The sequence below is a fragment of the Corvus cornix genome, chromosome Z (assembly GCF_000738735.6).
Source record: "Corvus cornix cornix isolate S_Up_H32 chromosome Z, ASM73873v5, whole genome shotgun sequence".
NCBI classification, from domain to species: Eukaryota; Metazoa; Chordata; class Aves; order Passeriformes; family Corvidae; genus Corvus; species Corvus cornix.
Window position 1 is genome coordinate 70,750,301 of NC_046357.1, and position 17,355 is coordinate 70,767,655.

The 17,355-nt window shown below is 38.3% G+C and overlaps 1 protein-coding gene across 1 annotated transcript; it reads left to right on the plus strand.

The window, feature by feature from the left end:
• The first annotated feature begins 4,652 nt into the window (after window positions 1-4,652).
• NUDT12 (nudix hydrolase 12) lies at window positions 4,653-15,731 on the plus strand. Its single transcript, XM_010405721.4, has 7 exons — window positions 4,653-4,942; window positions 5,151-5,364; window positions 8,131-8,723; window positions 9,652-9,819; window positions 10,742-10,855; window positions 12,913-13,112; window positions 14,352-15,731. Exons 2-7 carry the CDS (start codon window positions 5,159-5,161, stop codon window positions 14,460-14,462), a joined length of 1,392 nt encoding a protein of 463 aa, XP_010404023.3. The 5' UTR covers window positions 4,653-4,942; window positions 5,151-5,158; the 3' UTR covers window positions 14,463-15,731.
• The last annotated feature ends 1,624 nt before the right edge of the window (window positions 15,732-17,355 follow it).

Consider the following 17,355-nt stretch of genomic DNA (forward strand, 5'->3'; position numbering starts at 1 on the left):
ATCTTCATCAGTCACAAAGCACACATAATAATCTTACCTATACCAAAATAATCTTGCCTCATCCCCACTCTAGATGTATTACTTCATTTCCTGTAGCCTTCATAGTTTTTCAGATTCTGGAGACTCCAATAGATTACTACACTATAAACACTCGCCATTTGGGTTGCACTTTGGGCTAGGTCATTGAACAGCTACATTTTTAGTGCCTTCATCTCTCCCCAATGAATCAAGATGAAGCAAGCTAAGCGAGGTGCAGGAAGGGAAAATGGGGCAGTGGTCAGGCATTCAATCTCACAGAGGAAGCAGCTGGGACCTCTCATAGCAGTGGTCCCTTCTGAAAAGTCACTTGCTGAAAAAGTAATACCTCTCAGCTGACAGTCCTGATGTTTGTGCTTCTGCCTTCCAGTTCTCCACATGGGGCATACTGTCCCCACAAATTTAATTCAAGCATATTTATTAAGTTTTGGCACTCATCACCTCCCACCCTCACATCAGTTGTTTGGGGAAAATTTGTTTCATAGCCATCATATCACAAACCATTCACTTTTCAGGAACACATTCTGGGGAGATTGGTACTGCTACATGCCTTTTTTTCTTGTCAGACACAGCATGTATTGCAGCACATTCCACAGCTGAAAGAAATTTCCTGTTCAGCTGACTGAAAGGATTTTGAGTTGAAAGAACTCTTATTCTCCCTGTTGTCTAGACTGCTATCTGAGGTCCAGAGTTAGTATTATAAACAGTATTTTGAGATTTTTAATTTAAATTAACTTACACATGCAAATGGATTTTTTTCATAATAAATACTGTCATCCAGCTTTGTTACAGCTCTTTCCTACAAGAAAGTAAAAAAAATCCCACCAAAAGAATTCCATCTCTTCAATACCAAGAAACTCATATTTAGACCAATGCATGTTTTGTATCAGGCCCTTTAGCACTTGCCCAATTGTTTTCTGGGGGGACTGCTTGGAAACTAATCAGGGAGGTGCTTAGGAAAGACACTAGCTATATTGTCCCAAAGTCCTTGTTTACCACTCAAAAGGATACTATAACAGAGTGCTGAAGGGTCAGATAACACTGATTTCTGCTTCCCTCATAACAGCTTTGATTCCTTAATTCAAATCAAACATGCACCAAAATTTTATTTTGAAGCTGAGAAGTGCAAAAGGCATAGTCTAATAATGCACTAATTATAGTGTACATAAACTAAAATACTTGACAACACATTCCTTTCACACCTCCAATGTCTTACTTTTTTCTCTTCCAATGAACAACTTAAAATCAGAGCTTCTTTTAAACTTTACCCAGCACATCAACTCTGAAAAACAGAACCTTCATGAAACATGGGTGGAATTGAGAGGTTAAGAATGAAGTTAAGAATGAAGTGCAAGCCCAAATAAAGAACTTCTGTCATATTGTTATTGTTTTACTGAAAAGCATTAAAATAGATTATTCTTGTGTGTAATCTAGCCCCAACACTAAAACGGGTTCGATCCAGATTCTCGCTCCAAAGACTCTAGATAATATAAATATAAAAGTAATGAGATTTTACATTCTTTTAAATAAATCTATTAACCTAAATGAGAGTTATAGGTGTCTTTTTCAGACATCTACCTCAGCACAGTTTATTAACTCAAATAACGAGATTTAGAAGGTAACTCAGACCAGAAAGAAGCACTGTTGTCTCACTTCTTGCAGGCACTCCAACACTTATTTTGCCCAATCACTGCAGTTCTCCCAAGGGCACTTAGGTACATTCTTTACAGCACATGCAATTTTTTTCTAAAGGTTGCAGCACAAAATGAATAGGGCATCAGGGCATTCAGATATTACTCCCTGACTGCTGTCTGCAGCAATCAGCAAGCATTTTGAAAAGACTATCATTAGTCACTATCAACACGGAGCCACCAGAGCCTCTTTCAAGATCAGAGTAAATTAGTGGTGCTGCATCCATTTCCATTCTCACACTGACAACCTCAGACTCCTGAAGCCTTGCAGATACACCTTTACAACGATGCTCCCCACTAGTGAAGGGCTAACAAGACTCAGGCAAGTCAAATGAATACTGGCCAGTACAGGCTTTATTTTCTATAACATTGAAGAACCATGGCACAGCTAAGTCCAGCACCACTTTGACCTTCTCTGTGAGTTTTAAGTAGATCTTGAACACACCAAAGCTAAAAACAGCTTTTAAAGCAAGTTACCATTGCATATTTCCATTCTAAATGCCAGGAAAATTAATCCACAAGCACCAGAGGTTTATGTCCAAAAAGGAGACAGAGGAGTCCTGTTACTTTATTCGAATAAAGGGAGAGGTCATGGGCATGTCTCATGGGGTCTCTCAAGTTGTTGGAGGATGCAGCCTCCTTTTTATCCTAATTTCCCGGCCACATTTCCCTCTCCCTTTCCCCATTGTCTGAGGTACTTGAGAGACACATACCTCCCGAATTGCCTGTTCAAGACGCCTTTCTAATGGGTACCCCCCCTCCCCTTTTTTTTTTCCTTTTTCCTTGTGTGTCTGTTCCTTTTCTCTAAGTTCAGGGATTTAACGCAGTCTTGAGTGAGTAACAGTCTGTGTCAATTAGTGGAATTCCTACGGAATTTATGGTTCCTCCCATTGCTTCTTTCACCTCTCAGTATCTGGCTTTATCTACAGCATGCCCATAGTCTGTTTGTGAAGACACCTCCTTCTCATTCCTTTCATAAAGAAACAATAAATTGCTCTTAGAAAATTCAGCTCAGTGATTATTAAATAGAGATCTACATATTCGCAAGAATTTGTAACCTTTTATCCAGCAAAGTGACTACATCTGTTAGTAGAAACAAAGTATTTTCAAACTCACAAGTTGATATGTTACAATTTTAAATTCACATTCAATTTATTATAGTTACTGGTATTTTAAACAAAGGGTGCTAGGTCGTTTTTGCAAGGACACACTGGAAGATGGCACAAATTACACCACAAGTACTTAAAATCATGCAATTGGGAACTGCTGACATAGTGTCAGGACACGCAGAGTATATCCTACCATCAGCAGGCTATAAAACCTGCTTCCTTGTATTATTTATTCCTGTTCACACATTACTAAACTTCTCCAATACTCTTGATTCAAAAATGACTCTGCCCTTGAGTAACAGGTTATGGAGACATATACATATACCTCTCTATATACGTATTTATATATATACATGTATGTATCTCGAGCTAAAGCTCTATTGCTAAAACAGAAACTTGAGGGAGCTTCTGAGGGCCACATTTAAAAACGAGCTCACAACTAATCATTTTATTATTTGAATATAGTGGTGAATACCTCAAATAAAACATTAAAACAAAGATTTGTATGAGTTAGTTATTCATGTTTAATACAAATGCAAGTGGGAAAACTAGTAACGTAGTACTGATGAAAGAACTGGATTTAGCTTAACCTTTGCATTCCAACTTCAGGCAATTGGAATAACTGCAATCTGTTTTGCAGGATTATCCTGCACAGTACAAAACTTTTATTTTGACTTTTCAAAACTACTCTTTTTTCTTTCTTTTTTTTTGTTTCCTTTTTTTTTTTTTTTTTTTTTTAGCACTCTAGGATAACAGTTCCATGTTCGCTTCTATAGGACTGGTATAGCCTCGATTTTCCAATGCTTTTCTTAGTGATAGGAAGGCTAATGTCTTTACGAACAATTTGATGGGTGAAGGTATGGGTGTTAACATCTTTGAAACGGGTGTCAACGCCTCTATCAACTTTGGGCAGCACGTTCGTTACAGAGCCCACACAGCTTGGCTCCTGAAACAGACAGGGGTCAGCACAAGCCTCAATTTCTGAATTTTAGGGTCAAACGACAGGTTCGGGGGGGGGGGGCGGAGGGGAGGGCGGGACGCGGGCATGTGACAGGCGGTGCCGGAAGGCTGTATCCTCCTAGTACCTCAGCAGTGGGGAAAGGTAGAGGGCAACATGCGGCCGGGAGTTTAGGATAAAGGGGAGGCTGCGCCCTCCGAAACCTCGAGAGAGAAAACCCCACGGGTGCGTGCCCCGGTGGCCTCTCCCCCTTTATTCGAATAAAGTTGAAGGACTCTTCCGTCTCCTTTTTGAACATAAACCCCTGGTGTTTGTGGAATTCTCCTGACATTAGGCAGGACACACTTCTGGCTCATAAATCATTCCGATTTCCCCGCTAACTCTTCTCCCCTGCCACGTCGTGCCACTTGCTCCACCTTTCTCACAACTACTTCCGCATTCTATTGCCACCGACGCTTGCCTTCTGCTAGCGCGGTGAAGCACTGCTGAAAATCAACCTGACAGCTTCCCTATAACCACGGAGATTCCCGCCTGGCGGACAGGCACGTTTGTCCTTTAACCTATTCAGCGCCCCGGCCCGGCCGGCAGCGGCGCTCAGGGGAGCAGCCGATGATTCCACCCCCGCAGACTCTCAGGCCCGGCCCCCGCCTCAGCAGCGAGGCGGGGCAATCGCGCTCGGCCCCGCTCGGCCCGCTCGGCCCCGCTCGGCCCCGCTCGGCCCCGCTCGGCCCCGCTCGGCCCCGCTCGGCCCCGCTCGGCCCCGCTCGGCCCCGCTCGGCCCCGCTCGGCCCCGCTCGGCCCCGCTCGGCCTCTCTCGGGCTCGCGCCCGGGCGGTGCTTCCCCTGCAGCGCTACCGGGCGCGGCGGGAGCGCGCACGGGGCCTGGCGGCCCGCGGCGGCCGCGCACGGTGACGGGGCTTCGCTGTTGAGGCCGGATCGCGGCCCTGGGGAAGAGAACGGAGCGGGTGCTGAGGGAGTAGGAGCTGTCGCTGTTTGGCGCAGCGGTCCCAGCAGCAGTGTGTGTGTGTCTCTGTGTGTGCGTTCGGTCCTGGAAACCGCCACGTATTTTTCACACTCAGAAGAATCTTCATCTCCATAGTGAAATCTTTTGGTGCTTAAGCCTCTTTAAAACTGGATTTGATTGTTAAGGTAAAGTTTCACTATGTTTGGAGATGGGTGGGACAAAGACTCGGTTTGGAATAACCAAATCACACCAATCACAAGAATTTGTTGTGTCGTATTTTCGGTGATAATATTGATTGTCTGTACAGCATTAAAGTTCGGTCTTTTACTGAAATCGTTTTAGTAGTGGTGGATATGCCCTCAGGCATTTTTATTTTCTTTTTTTAAAACTTAGTTGGCACAATGACTGACCTTGAAAAGAACCTGCATCAGGACATGGTTTCTCAGCTGCATGACTTTGCTGCTGCTGGAGACGCAGCCAGGCTGAAGGTGCTGCTCAGGCGCTCCCCGTCCCTGGTAAATGCGGCCGCATGGAATGGCTGGACAGCCCTCATGTACGGTGCCAGAAATGGACACCTCGAGGTTGTGCAGGTTCTTCTTCAAGAAGGGTAAGCTGTTTAGTAGACCCCATTCAAGAGTTTTATTTTGCACCCCCCCTTTTTGCCCCTATCAGTTTTGTTTCAGAGAAGTAAATTTACCAGATAGTGGTAGAATTTTAAGGGCTAAAACTCAGGAAAATGTATTCTCTGTCAGTTTATAATTGGGTTCTGCTCTTGCATCCTGCTTTTCGTATTTGCTAAGAAAGTCTAAAAGTTACGAGCGTCTCTAAAGTTACTCCTTTGATATTCAAGGATATGCTGTCACTCCTCACAGAGGCCAACAGAATAGAAGTAAGTTTGCACCCCATTCCAACCACTGTATTGAATATAAATTTGGTGTATTTGATTGTTCCACTTAAATTTTTTTCTCTGAACTTGATTTGTAATCCACTTGAATCTTTTTTTAGTGTAGAATGTTTGTTGACTCTTCAGTAGGACATGACAGACTCTCCCCTTCCAAAGTTACTGATTGATACGTTTCAGTTGAATCTTAGGTTTTGGACAATACACTTCCTACTTCTTCCTTGACCATGTCAACATTATTTTCTTCAGTTGGCATGGCACCAAGTATGTTCATTGCTTGTCAAAAACCTCCTATTTTCAAGTCATCTGTGTTAGTTCTAGTGTTTCAAGACACTCAGAAATGCAAAGAATGCTGTTCTTCTTGAGACCCCAAAGAAGATGCATGTCAAGCCTGAAAAAAGTCGAGATAGAAATACTTCAAATGGAAAATATTTCAAAACTAAGGTAGAATCAAATGTGGCTCAACTGAGTTTAATCAAGCTCAGGCTGTTCCTTTCTGCACTCCAAATTACAGAAACAAGCAAGTTTAGTTCATTCGGTAGTTAATGAGTAACTTCAGGCATAGCATTCTGCAGCTTCCAGTAATCATCCCACCCATTTTTGTTATTTTTTTCAGTTCTGCCCAAGTCTGGTGGCTTCTTCTGGGGCTCAGAATGGGGCATTAGATGAACCACTGGTTTGTACTATAAATCAGTACATTCTAGTATGTAGAGGAGTATGTCAGTGCCAGATTTTGTGTATTGAGGAATCCTTTGATTTATCAACTGGTAAATAGGATAACAGTTTTTGAAGTTTCGCTTTTCATTAAAAAAAAGTGAATATCACTTTTAAATGTCCTCTTCATGTTTGCTCTCTTAGGCAACTGTATCTTGAGATGTTGCTGTGGCCTCACTGGCCTCATTTTAGTTAATGCTTAGAATAATTATTTTGACAATTACAGTTGCTGGTTATATAAACATGAATGTCTATGAAGATAATATTTCATAATATTACAGAGAATAGTCCTGGAAATCTAGTCAGTTGTTTTTTTTATTACAGAATTATAGAATCATAGAATATCCTAAGTTGAAAGGGACCCACAAGGATCAAGTCCACCTCATAGTCCTGCACATCACAGCCCCAAGAGTCACACCATGTGCCTGAGAGTGTTGTTCAAATACTTCTTGGACTCTGTCACACTTGGTGCTCTGAGCACTTCCCTGGGGAGCCTGTTCCAGTGCCCAACCACCCTCTCGGTAAAGAACATTTTCCTGATAGCCAACCTAAACCTCCTCTGAGAGAGCTTCATGCCATTCCCTTGAGTCCTGTGACTGGTCATGAAAGAAGTTTCTTTAGCACCAAAAACTTGTAATTAAGTTTTGAGTAGTTGTCTAAACTATACTCAAATTCCCTCAAAAACTACCGAGTTTAATATAAAATCTCAAAATGGTCTTGCTTGTGGTATAGTTACCTGTGTATCAGCAATATTAATATTTACTGGCATCTTCTTGTTTTAAAAACTGATGAGTCTAGTACATATTACATAATTTGTAGCTTACAGTGACATTTCTGTTTTACCTACCAATTTAAGATTAGCAAAAAATGAAAGTGTGTTATTTTGAGCTCCCAATCTACCTCAATTTATTTCAGGTTTGGGTTTCTTTTTGTCTTTAGTATTTACAATACATATCATGAGGCAATGTTCCCTCATCTGTTTCACTTTACACACATGAGGCTGTATTCTTGATTCTAATTTTATGGTAAATCATCGAATATCCTGAGTTAGAAGGGACCCATGAGGATCAACTCCTGCAACTGTGCAGGACATCCCAAGAATCCCACTATGTGCCCGCCTATGTGCCTGAGAGTGTGGTCTAAACACTCCTTGAACTCTGGCTTCATGTCCTCTCACTGGTCAGCAGAGTGAATTGATCAGTACCTTCCCCTCTACTTTCCCTCATGAAGGTGTTGGAGACCCCAATGAGGTTTCTCCTCAGTCTTCTTTTCTCCAGACTGAACAAGCCAATTAACCTCAATAAAATATTTTATTGTGAATGTTTTGTTGCTGCTTCCAGTAGCTTGTAGAAAGTAATATTTGTTAGGCTGCCTTTTTTTTTTTTTTTTCCATTTTGATTACTGGTTATGAGGAACAGAACTGTAGCCTGACTTTCAAAGCTCTATTTTTGAGCCTTTTCTTAAATTATACAGTGTGTGGAATTTTAATTAATTCATTGCTTTTGGGCTACTGCATGAATTTTGGTGAATGATAATCTGGAAAGGATCAACAAAAATGTGAACTAAAGCCTTAGCAAAAGAAGTACAATTGTATTTCATTACCACGGGGCCCAAAGATTACCCAGTTTAGACAGTGTCTAGAAGTTCTTGTACCTTAATAGTGTCAGATGTATATGCTGTAATTAAGAATAATACAGCATCAGGAGCTTTCCTAAACTTATTTACTCTGGTAACCTCAGCTCTTTCCTGTTTCTTTAGGTGTGACAGGTCCATCGTTAATAAATCAAGGCAGACAGCTCTGGACATCGCTAAATTTTGGGGGTACAAACACATAGCTAATTTGTTGGCTAATGTGAAAGGTGATCAGAAGCCTAGTTTTTTGTCAAATGATGTGAAAGAATATGAAAATTATTTCGGAGTGACGCTTCTGGACAGAAGGAGTGATAAAAGAACAGATTCCAAGTGGCTAAGTAAAAAACAGTGCCATCCAGCTACAGTATACATCCTCTTCTCAAACCTAAGTCCCTTGGTTACTTTGGGTGGGGGAAGAGAGAGCTCGCAGCAACCAGAAGTAAAGCTTTGCAGGCTGTACTGGAAGGATGTGGAACAGTGTATGAACCAAACTGAAGAATGTACCTTGATTTTTCTTGGAGTTGAACTTCAATTTGACATGACCCTGATGGCTGCTTGCAATGGAAAAGTTCTGCAAGAAGATGAAGATGGGTTAGTTGCTTGGTTTGCTCTTAGCATAGATTCTGCTTCTGCTGAAAAATTTAAACAGAAGCATGAGGCCTATTACTTTCTTCACCCGCCAATGCCAGCACTACTGCAGCTACCTGAAAAAGAAGCTGGTAAGATGCATAAAATGCAGCAAGTACAAAATGTGTAATCAGAAAGATACACTTCGATATTCCTTGAGGTATAATTCAAAGAAAAGACAAACCACTGCAAAGAAATCGTGTATTTTCAGTGGCTTTAGAAATATTTTGATTTTTAAAAGCCTTTTAGTGGTTCCGTGAAGAATTTTGTATGTAAGAACATGTGCATTTGCAAAGGACTAATTTCTGCAGTGACAATATTAGACTTTAAAATGTATTGATCATCATGGGTTTTAAATAGTACTATTTAAATATTCATGCATGAACATTATTAACATGAAAAAAAGGAAAAAAATCTGTGATTACTGAGTTTTCATTACAATAAATGAGAACCTAAGTCCTTTATAACAGTGTGTTGAATACTTATTTGACACGGAAGTGTTGAAAAGTCAGGATCACAAAGTGAATTAGTGTTAGTATGGACAACAGATGTTGGTAGTGACTGCTGTTGTAGCAGTTTTGCTTTTACATAAGGATAAAGGGAAAGCTTGACTTGCACCTTAAGTTTAAATGGAACAGTGCATTATTATGTCAATACCTGCAGTAGCCCTAAAATGATTATCTGGAAAAGACTTGATAACATATAATTTCGGCACTTTGCCTAGACAAAGTGATTTTTGTGAGAAACAGGGTATACTGATCTGGATGAATTTGTTTCTGAATGTGTAAATTGCCCTGTAGCTATTTAATACCATGTTCTATTGCATTTGCTGTGCTGCAAAGAAAAAGGTATGCATAACTCATATTGCTCAACTTCTCTTGTAGCCATGATTATGATTCAAACCACACTCTTACTTTGATTTTTTTATGTTAAACTTCACTATTTGCCTTTTCTATGCTGTTAAAAACTTAACATTAATTAGTATTTGATTTTGTGCATTTTCAATGTATTGTTTTAAAGGAGTAATAGCCCAGGCGAGATCTGTTCTAGCATGGCACAACCACTACCGATTCTGCCCAACATGTGGGAGTGCAACCAAGATTGAAGAAGGAGGTTACAAGAAAACTTGCTTAAAAGAAGATTGTCCCAGTCTCCAAGGAGTTTACAACACATCATATCCAAGAGTTGGTGAGAATACTCACTCAAAACGGGCCTCTTTGTATTCTTATTATATGCATGTAAATCAATTTATTTTCTAGTTATTTCAGCTGCTTACTTCTGTCCTAGGTCTTACATATTTTTTTCTCCACAGACTATCTGTGTCTCAGCTCTGTTTAGCACTAAGTAGTTCAGGCTTTCAGGCTTCTCTTTCTTGCACTAGTCTGTGACACAGAATTGCTGCAAACCTTATTGCAACAAGTAATATCAGTTAGGAATTCCAACAGTATAAATGAGATATCAGCAGTACAAAGGGTCATATTTAAAACTAGATACATACTTAAAACTAGATGACAATAAAAAGGGGAAAAGATGTCAAGTTGACAGGGTTGATTAGACCAATAGGAGAAAATATTAAGTTAGAAAAAGATACAATGACCAGAAGTGAGGAAGTTTGTCAAGGTGCAACATCATATGAGAAACTGATAGCAAGGTGGAAAGTAGTCGGTATTTAGTCAGTATTTGCATTGTCACCAAAGTGTCTACTTTTTTGGTGTTTAGTCAAAAATACATTCTTCAGACCTCTGTGGTGAAGAGAAGGTGATAATAAATTAGTTTGCTGCAGAAACTATTATGCTGGATGCATAGCTAGGTTGGTGCTGCTGAGACTCTTAGCAGATTGTGTGCTTTGGTTACAGGTAATTTCTGTTCTGCATTCCAAGCCTTGGTTAGTAAACTGCTGCTGCTAAGCATGTGCGTTGCACAACAAGATAAAGAGATACCTTGCATGGAGAGTAACCGCAAAGTGAAAAGAAATAACAGCTTACTCTAGGCATGCACACAATTATGATTTCAATATCATTTTTGTCTTTATGTGCATTGGTATGGAATAGACTGGAAGTTTTTACTGTCCCTCAAATGTCAAAATATATTGTTTTCATGTCCTTTGCAGATCCTGTCGTGATAATGCAAGTCATCCATCCAGATGGGAACCACTGCCTTTTAGGAAGGCAGAAGAGGTTTCCCCCAGGAATGTTTACTTGCCTTGCTGGATTTGTAGAACCTGGTGAGTAATTTCATTTTCCTTTACCAAATGTATTTTCTCAATAACAGTATTGTACCTTTACCGAGACATATATTTTGTGTTATGTCGAATTAATTTTTGCTTCCTGATAGATGAGTTGTTGTAATAAATATGCTTATTCTGTATTTTGCAGCTTCTGATTTATTACAAAAAATTACATAAAATATTTTTTTAATTAAAATATTTACATGGTTTCCATATCATGTCTTAAATCACTACTTACAAGGAAAAAAAATTTAAATCTTGTCACCTTGGCTGGTGATACTTAGCAAAGGATTTTAGCATAGGAAAAGTAGATGTTAAAGTGTAACTTAAAGTTAACATAAAATTAAGGATATGCTTATTTGTTTAGGGCCTGATTGATTATATGGAAGATGAGTAGAAATATAGGAGAAAGGTTCACGAAGGATGTCTGGACTTCAGGCGGCTCTCTGGAAAGCTGTTTCTTGCATAGGCGAAGTTACAGCATTTCAGGGAGTGAGTATCCAGAGCCAGCCCTACAGCTGCCAGCTCCAGCTGTAGGCATCCCTTTCTGTTCAAGTTACAAAGCATTCTATACTTTTCTTTGCTGAGTATCTTAACACATAACAACCAATAAGCACCATACACAATACCTTTACATTTGCCTATAGCCTATCATAACTACTACCATCACCATATTATAGTCATTATTATCCAATCACAAGAGTAAGTAAGTTACAATTTAAGCTTACAGTGGAAAATTCTCAGACTTTTCTTCTTCTTGCTACATCAACATTTCTTGTTTGCCTGCTGTATCTTTCTTTTTGGTAAAGACGTTTTCTATTTACTTATGCTCTTCTTGAGACTTATTTACTTGGTGAAAAACATGTCTTTGTTTGTAGTCACATACCTTTGTCTACTCCTAAAAATCTCCTTCGAACTCATCTCCCACCTTTGCCTTCTCAGTTACTCAGTGATCACTGGTTCAGCAAAACATCTTTTACTCTCTATCAAAACTTGCTTTCATTTCTACCTCATCCCCAGTTTCTACATTCAGAGATCTTTCTGCCAAGCCTACATACCTGTGAAACTTTCTTACCAAACTTTCATCCTCTCCAACATAGAAATTATGTCATTCTGAAGGAAAGGTAGAGATATTTCAATAGCTATGTCAAGCAATAATAGTTGAAATTAATTATAAGTACCTGCAGAACAACTTGTAAAACATTCTTATATTGGGAATACGTCTTAATCACCAGTGAAATTATAGTGTATAAATATATTCAGTGAATGTGTGCAGGTTGACATATAGTGACAGCACAAACAAGTTTATTCAGGTATCATTTGAAAGAAGTCAAGATGTTTTTTTCTGATGGATGGACTGTGTCCTTTAATGACCCTTTAATCAGTGGTTACAGCACAGTACATGTGTGCATCTGTAGACCTGTGACCATCAGCATTCCACACACATACATCCCCAGTTTCCTGTGGATATGGAAGCAAAGCTTTCTATTGCAGTTTCAATTTACAGTATTGTCTGCATCTGTTAAGACAATGAAGGATGAGTTAGGCAAAGGGAAGAATACACTGCAGAAATGGGAGCAAGAATTCTAAATATCTGTTTTCTTACTATTTTAAATACTGATTTTTCAAGTTGTAGTACATGCTGTTACAATTATACTGAAAATCCAGAAATTAACACAGTTACAAATGAACAGATCAATGTTTCAAGAATAATTATAGGAATGATGTATTTTCTACCTAATTTTTGACATTTTAGATATAGTAATAATGGTTTGTGTGTATGATGAATTATCAGTTCAGGAAATAAATATTATTATGGAGAAATTACTACACTTTATTTTCAAAGTTCCATTTTGCTTTGGTGGCTGGTTTTACCTTACTAGACTTTTGTGTCGTGTGCTGAGGTCTTTGCTCAGATCTGGGAACTAGATCTTTATGGATAATTGCCTTGGGCAGCTTCAAATCTTTTGAGTCGGTTCAAAGCACAGGATGTGATCATTGCTTGGAGTATTTTCATCAGCTGCTTGTTCTTTGCCCTTTTTTTTTTCGATCAGGTGAAACCATAGAAGATGCTGTTCGAAGAGAAGTAGAGGAGGAGGCTGGAGTCAAAGTTGGCCATGTTCAGTACGTCTCTTGTCAGCCATGGCCAATGCCCTCCTCCTTAATGATTGGCTGCTTAGCTGTTGCAGTGTCCACAGAAATTAAAGTTGACAAGAATGAAATAGAGGATGCCCGCTGGTTCACTAGAGAACAGGTAAAGTTCAATTTCATTTTCTTCTTCTGTTAATTAGTCTGTGACTGTATTGGTTCTGGCATACAACAGACACTTGCTTTTCCAGCAAGTCGAATGAGCATGTATACTCTTCATTTTATCATACTAAGTTGCATTATATTGTGGTTGTAGGTTAGACACAACCAGAGAAAAACAGATACGGTAATGTCTGAGTTACTTGCAAGCTCATTTTATGACATTTTTGCCAGTTTGCTTTTCACCTTTCCCTTTTGGGAGATAGCCAAGTTATTTTAACCCATTTCCTTAGCAAGGCTGTGGTTTTCATCCCGAAGTAGTATTTAATAGCATTATTCATCACAGTTTCTACAAACAAGCATGCTACCAGATTTGCTGTGAGGGTGGAAGTTAAGGTAAGGACTCTGGGAATTCATTTGTTTGAACATCTTTTTTCATGTACTGTTTTAATACTCTGGTATTAAATGCAGCTTACTGTGCGTTAATAGGAAATCCTACACACAGTAGTTAAAATACAGTCAAATAAAAGAGAGGCAGGAAAGACTTTCACAGAAAGAAGTATTTCAGTTCATGAGTAGAAGGAAAGATTGTTTTCACAACTTAGTTTTCATAGGTTTTCCCACAGCCGGCTTAGGAGCTAAGCTCTTAATAACACTGAACTTCTGCCTAGCAGTTTCAAGTGTTTTGACTGTAAGTCAGCTTGAATGCAAAGTTAGTCACCTACAATCTCAGTGTGTTTCTGTTAACACTGGGAGCATTATTTTAAATAATAAGAGTTCTGAATGCAGCTAGTCACATGCAAGTTGGTGTAGAGCTGGAAATAATATACCTTGGAAATGTACTGAAAGTGTATTGCCATGCTACTTGCAACTGCTTCAGAAAACCAAGAAAACACATCTCCTTTGGCACTACATGTAAAAATAAAAGAATTATTTTTGTCACAGTATAGAGCACCATCTGGTGGTCCTTGCCATAAACAGGCTTCACAAAAACCCTAAATAGTATACTAGCCATCTCCACAGTTCTGTTAGCAACAAGGTATGCTTTGGGGCACATTAAGCTCAAAAATGTCATAATTCACACTGTGTGGGACTTTCTCTGCATCTACCTTGGAGAATTTCTTAGTAGGTCTTTATTAGCAATATTAGACTGATGAATCATTATAGGAAAATAACTTCTGCATTAATATAATGTTAAATTCTATATAGTATCTTCTAAAGATAAAAAAATCTGGTTTTATTGCAGGTCGTGGAAGTTCTTATTAAAGGAAACCAGCGTTCTTTCTTTGTACCACCCAGTCGAGCTATTGCACACCAGTTGATAAAACACTGGATTGGAATGAATGCTAATCTTTAATTCAAGTAATTGATTTCTTTAAGTTACTTCTTCTATTGAATGCTTAATTAGGAATAAATTAGAATTGTTTGTCTAGCAAATGTGTAACCATGTGACTTTCTGAGCCTTTACTTTGGTTCCAGAGCTAAACTATGCAAGTCTTTTTAGGTGTTTTCAGACCTGAATTAGATTTGGACAAAACCCAGTAATTATTCCAAGCAAGCAAGCAACAAATTAGTAGAATTAGTATGTTGTTGTGCACAGGCTGGGATTTTGTTCTAGAATGAAATTACTGTGCCTTTTGCTCTTACAATTTTTATGTTTGATTTGGTCTTCCCCCACTGTAAGGAGTCACAGCATTACAAAGAGGGCTGTCTGACCCTGCCTGCTGTTTGAATTCTCTACTTACGTCCTCCTGTTTGGCCTTAATTATTTCTTTCTCATTTTTGCCTATCTCCATTCTTTAAATTTCACCTGTGATAAAAATCTACATTCATTTTAAAGTTAATAGCATATGTAAATAGTGAATATGTGGTACTTCATATCTTTTACATTAATAACCTAATTTACATTAATGCTCTAAGAAGAGCATTTACTCATCCATTCTGATTTGGCCTGCACTTACCCAATAGTATGTCAGTCTGAATTTAAAGGTATAACACAACACTTTGTTTGTGAAAAAGATTTTGGAGAACCATCCCCAAAAGCCTAAGTATTAATGTTTTTATAAGATAATAATGTACTTATTGACACTAGGCAGTGAGTCATTTCATTCTCTGATAATTAGAAATGAAATTACGGAGTAATGGAGGAGGAAGAACAAGACATATCATCTCAAAATATGCACAAAGTTCTTTATGGAAATAGAGATACTAAGATTATTACTGCTATTAAGAATCTTACACTTGAAATAAGTATATTAACTGCAGCTGTAAGACTGGGAAAGCAATATGTTATTTATTTATGTGTATTTAATGCTACAGTTCAGATTTGTCCTTTAATTTATCAAGTTATTTAAGATAATGTTGATATTTTGAAAATAAAAGTCTACTGGTTTATTATTAATTTCATTATGTAATAGTTCATAGTCTGATATTCTGTAGTCATTGCAGTGATACCAAAAGAAATGCAAATGACCTGAGGAAAATGCAGTTAGAGTGATAAACTCATTATTATATGGCGATTTGTTTATTTGGAGTAATTTAAATTGTTTTTAACAGTGAATGATGTCATATTTTTTCCAAAATTCTCAGCAATCTGGAATCAATAAAACTGTTCTACAAATCCTGATTGTTCTTTTTTTTTCCCATCCATGTCACACTATGCTCAGCAGTTTTCATGGTTTTTTTGGTAAGGCAATGCCTAATATACTTGAAAGCAAGAAGCATTCCTGAGAGACTTGGAGTATTTGGCATATCATGTTGCTTCATTCTCTCCCTTGTTTCAGCCATACCTACAAATAAAGAAAATCAGGTTATCTCTTGAGTTGTCTGGAAAGGAGAAGGAAACAATACACTTCCCTTAAAAATTGCTTTTACAGAGAAGGAGAGTTGTGGAAAGCTGTTGTGGGCCACACGTACCAGCAGGACTGCATGGTAACAGTGGCATTAATCTTTTTTTTTAAATTGTGGGACAGAACAAAGTCTAGTTGCAGGTTGCTCATGAAGTAGAGGAGAACATTGGAAAGTATGTGAACAGTGGAAGCTAAGCAATGAAAGGACATTTCAACTATTACTAGGGTGATTACATTTAGAGAGATGAACAAGAATGAGCAGATGGAAGAGGGAGGATAAAGCATAGAGCAAATATAGGTAGCATAAAAATAGATAGTTTATCACTTTGGGGTAACTAAATGTACATGACTAAAACCCATTGGAATACTAATTTTTTTTGTAGAAAATTATGAGGAGTTGCTATAGAGATGCACTTCTAACAGTGAAACTCCAAACACAGTATCCATAACCAATACTGATGTTAATAATCTGCCTAATTTTTTATTTGAGAACCTGTATAACAGTATATATCTTGCAATTACAATGCTAGTAAGTAAATTGAAAATTTTCACTTTCCTGCATGAAGAAAAACTGAAAAAGAATCATACGACAAAGGGAACAACACCTGAATAATCTCTGATTTTGAGAATAATATTTTAATGATCTTTCACATCTAGTAGCTTAAGAGTGTCAACAATTTTTAGTCCTTATACATTTTCAAAATCTAAGCCAGGCTTTTGAAAAAGCTTTTGAAACTTTCATTTCATTTTTCCCTCACCAATAGATGAACCATTTGCAGGGAAGAAGACAAGTCTCTCCTGTTCAAGAAAACTACTTTGATAAATGCAATCTATTTAAGGGAAGATTTTTCCTGGCTTTTCATTGATTAATTTGCCCTGTTTGTAGGTCAAGGTTTGAATTTTAATTTGAATAGTGATACATTTTCTGAATGACAGTTACTGTTTGCAGTTTACATAGGAAATGTCAAATTCAAGAGCCAAATGCTGTGCTTATCTTGCAACTAGACTGGTTTAGGAAAGTGCCAAATTAAATTTAGAAGCAATTAAACAGAGTGTAGTGGTTCTGACTGGAGTATTGCATGGGCAACACCTCCAGAAGATCTCAGTAGTTCGACTTATCCAAAAGACAGCAGCAGCTTTGCAAGCAGGCTTCTTGCCACAAAGTTAATGCGGTACGCAAAGAGAATAGTGTTACTTACAACTCTAAAAAGTGTGGTTTTTTCTGCACTGTGTAATAATGATCTCTCTCTTTTCTCTCTTGCTTCTACAATGGTATCAGACCAAAAAGAGTACTCATGACATTAGATGTACAAGGCAGAAAATTATGGAGATGCCTTTTATCCCAGTTTGCTGCTGTGCTAAAGAGAATTACCTTCTATTCAGTATGTAATTTGAAAATAT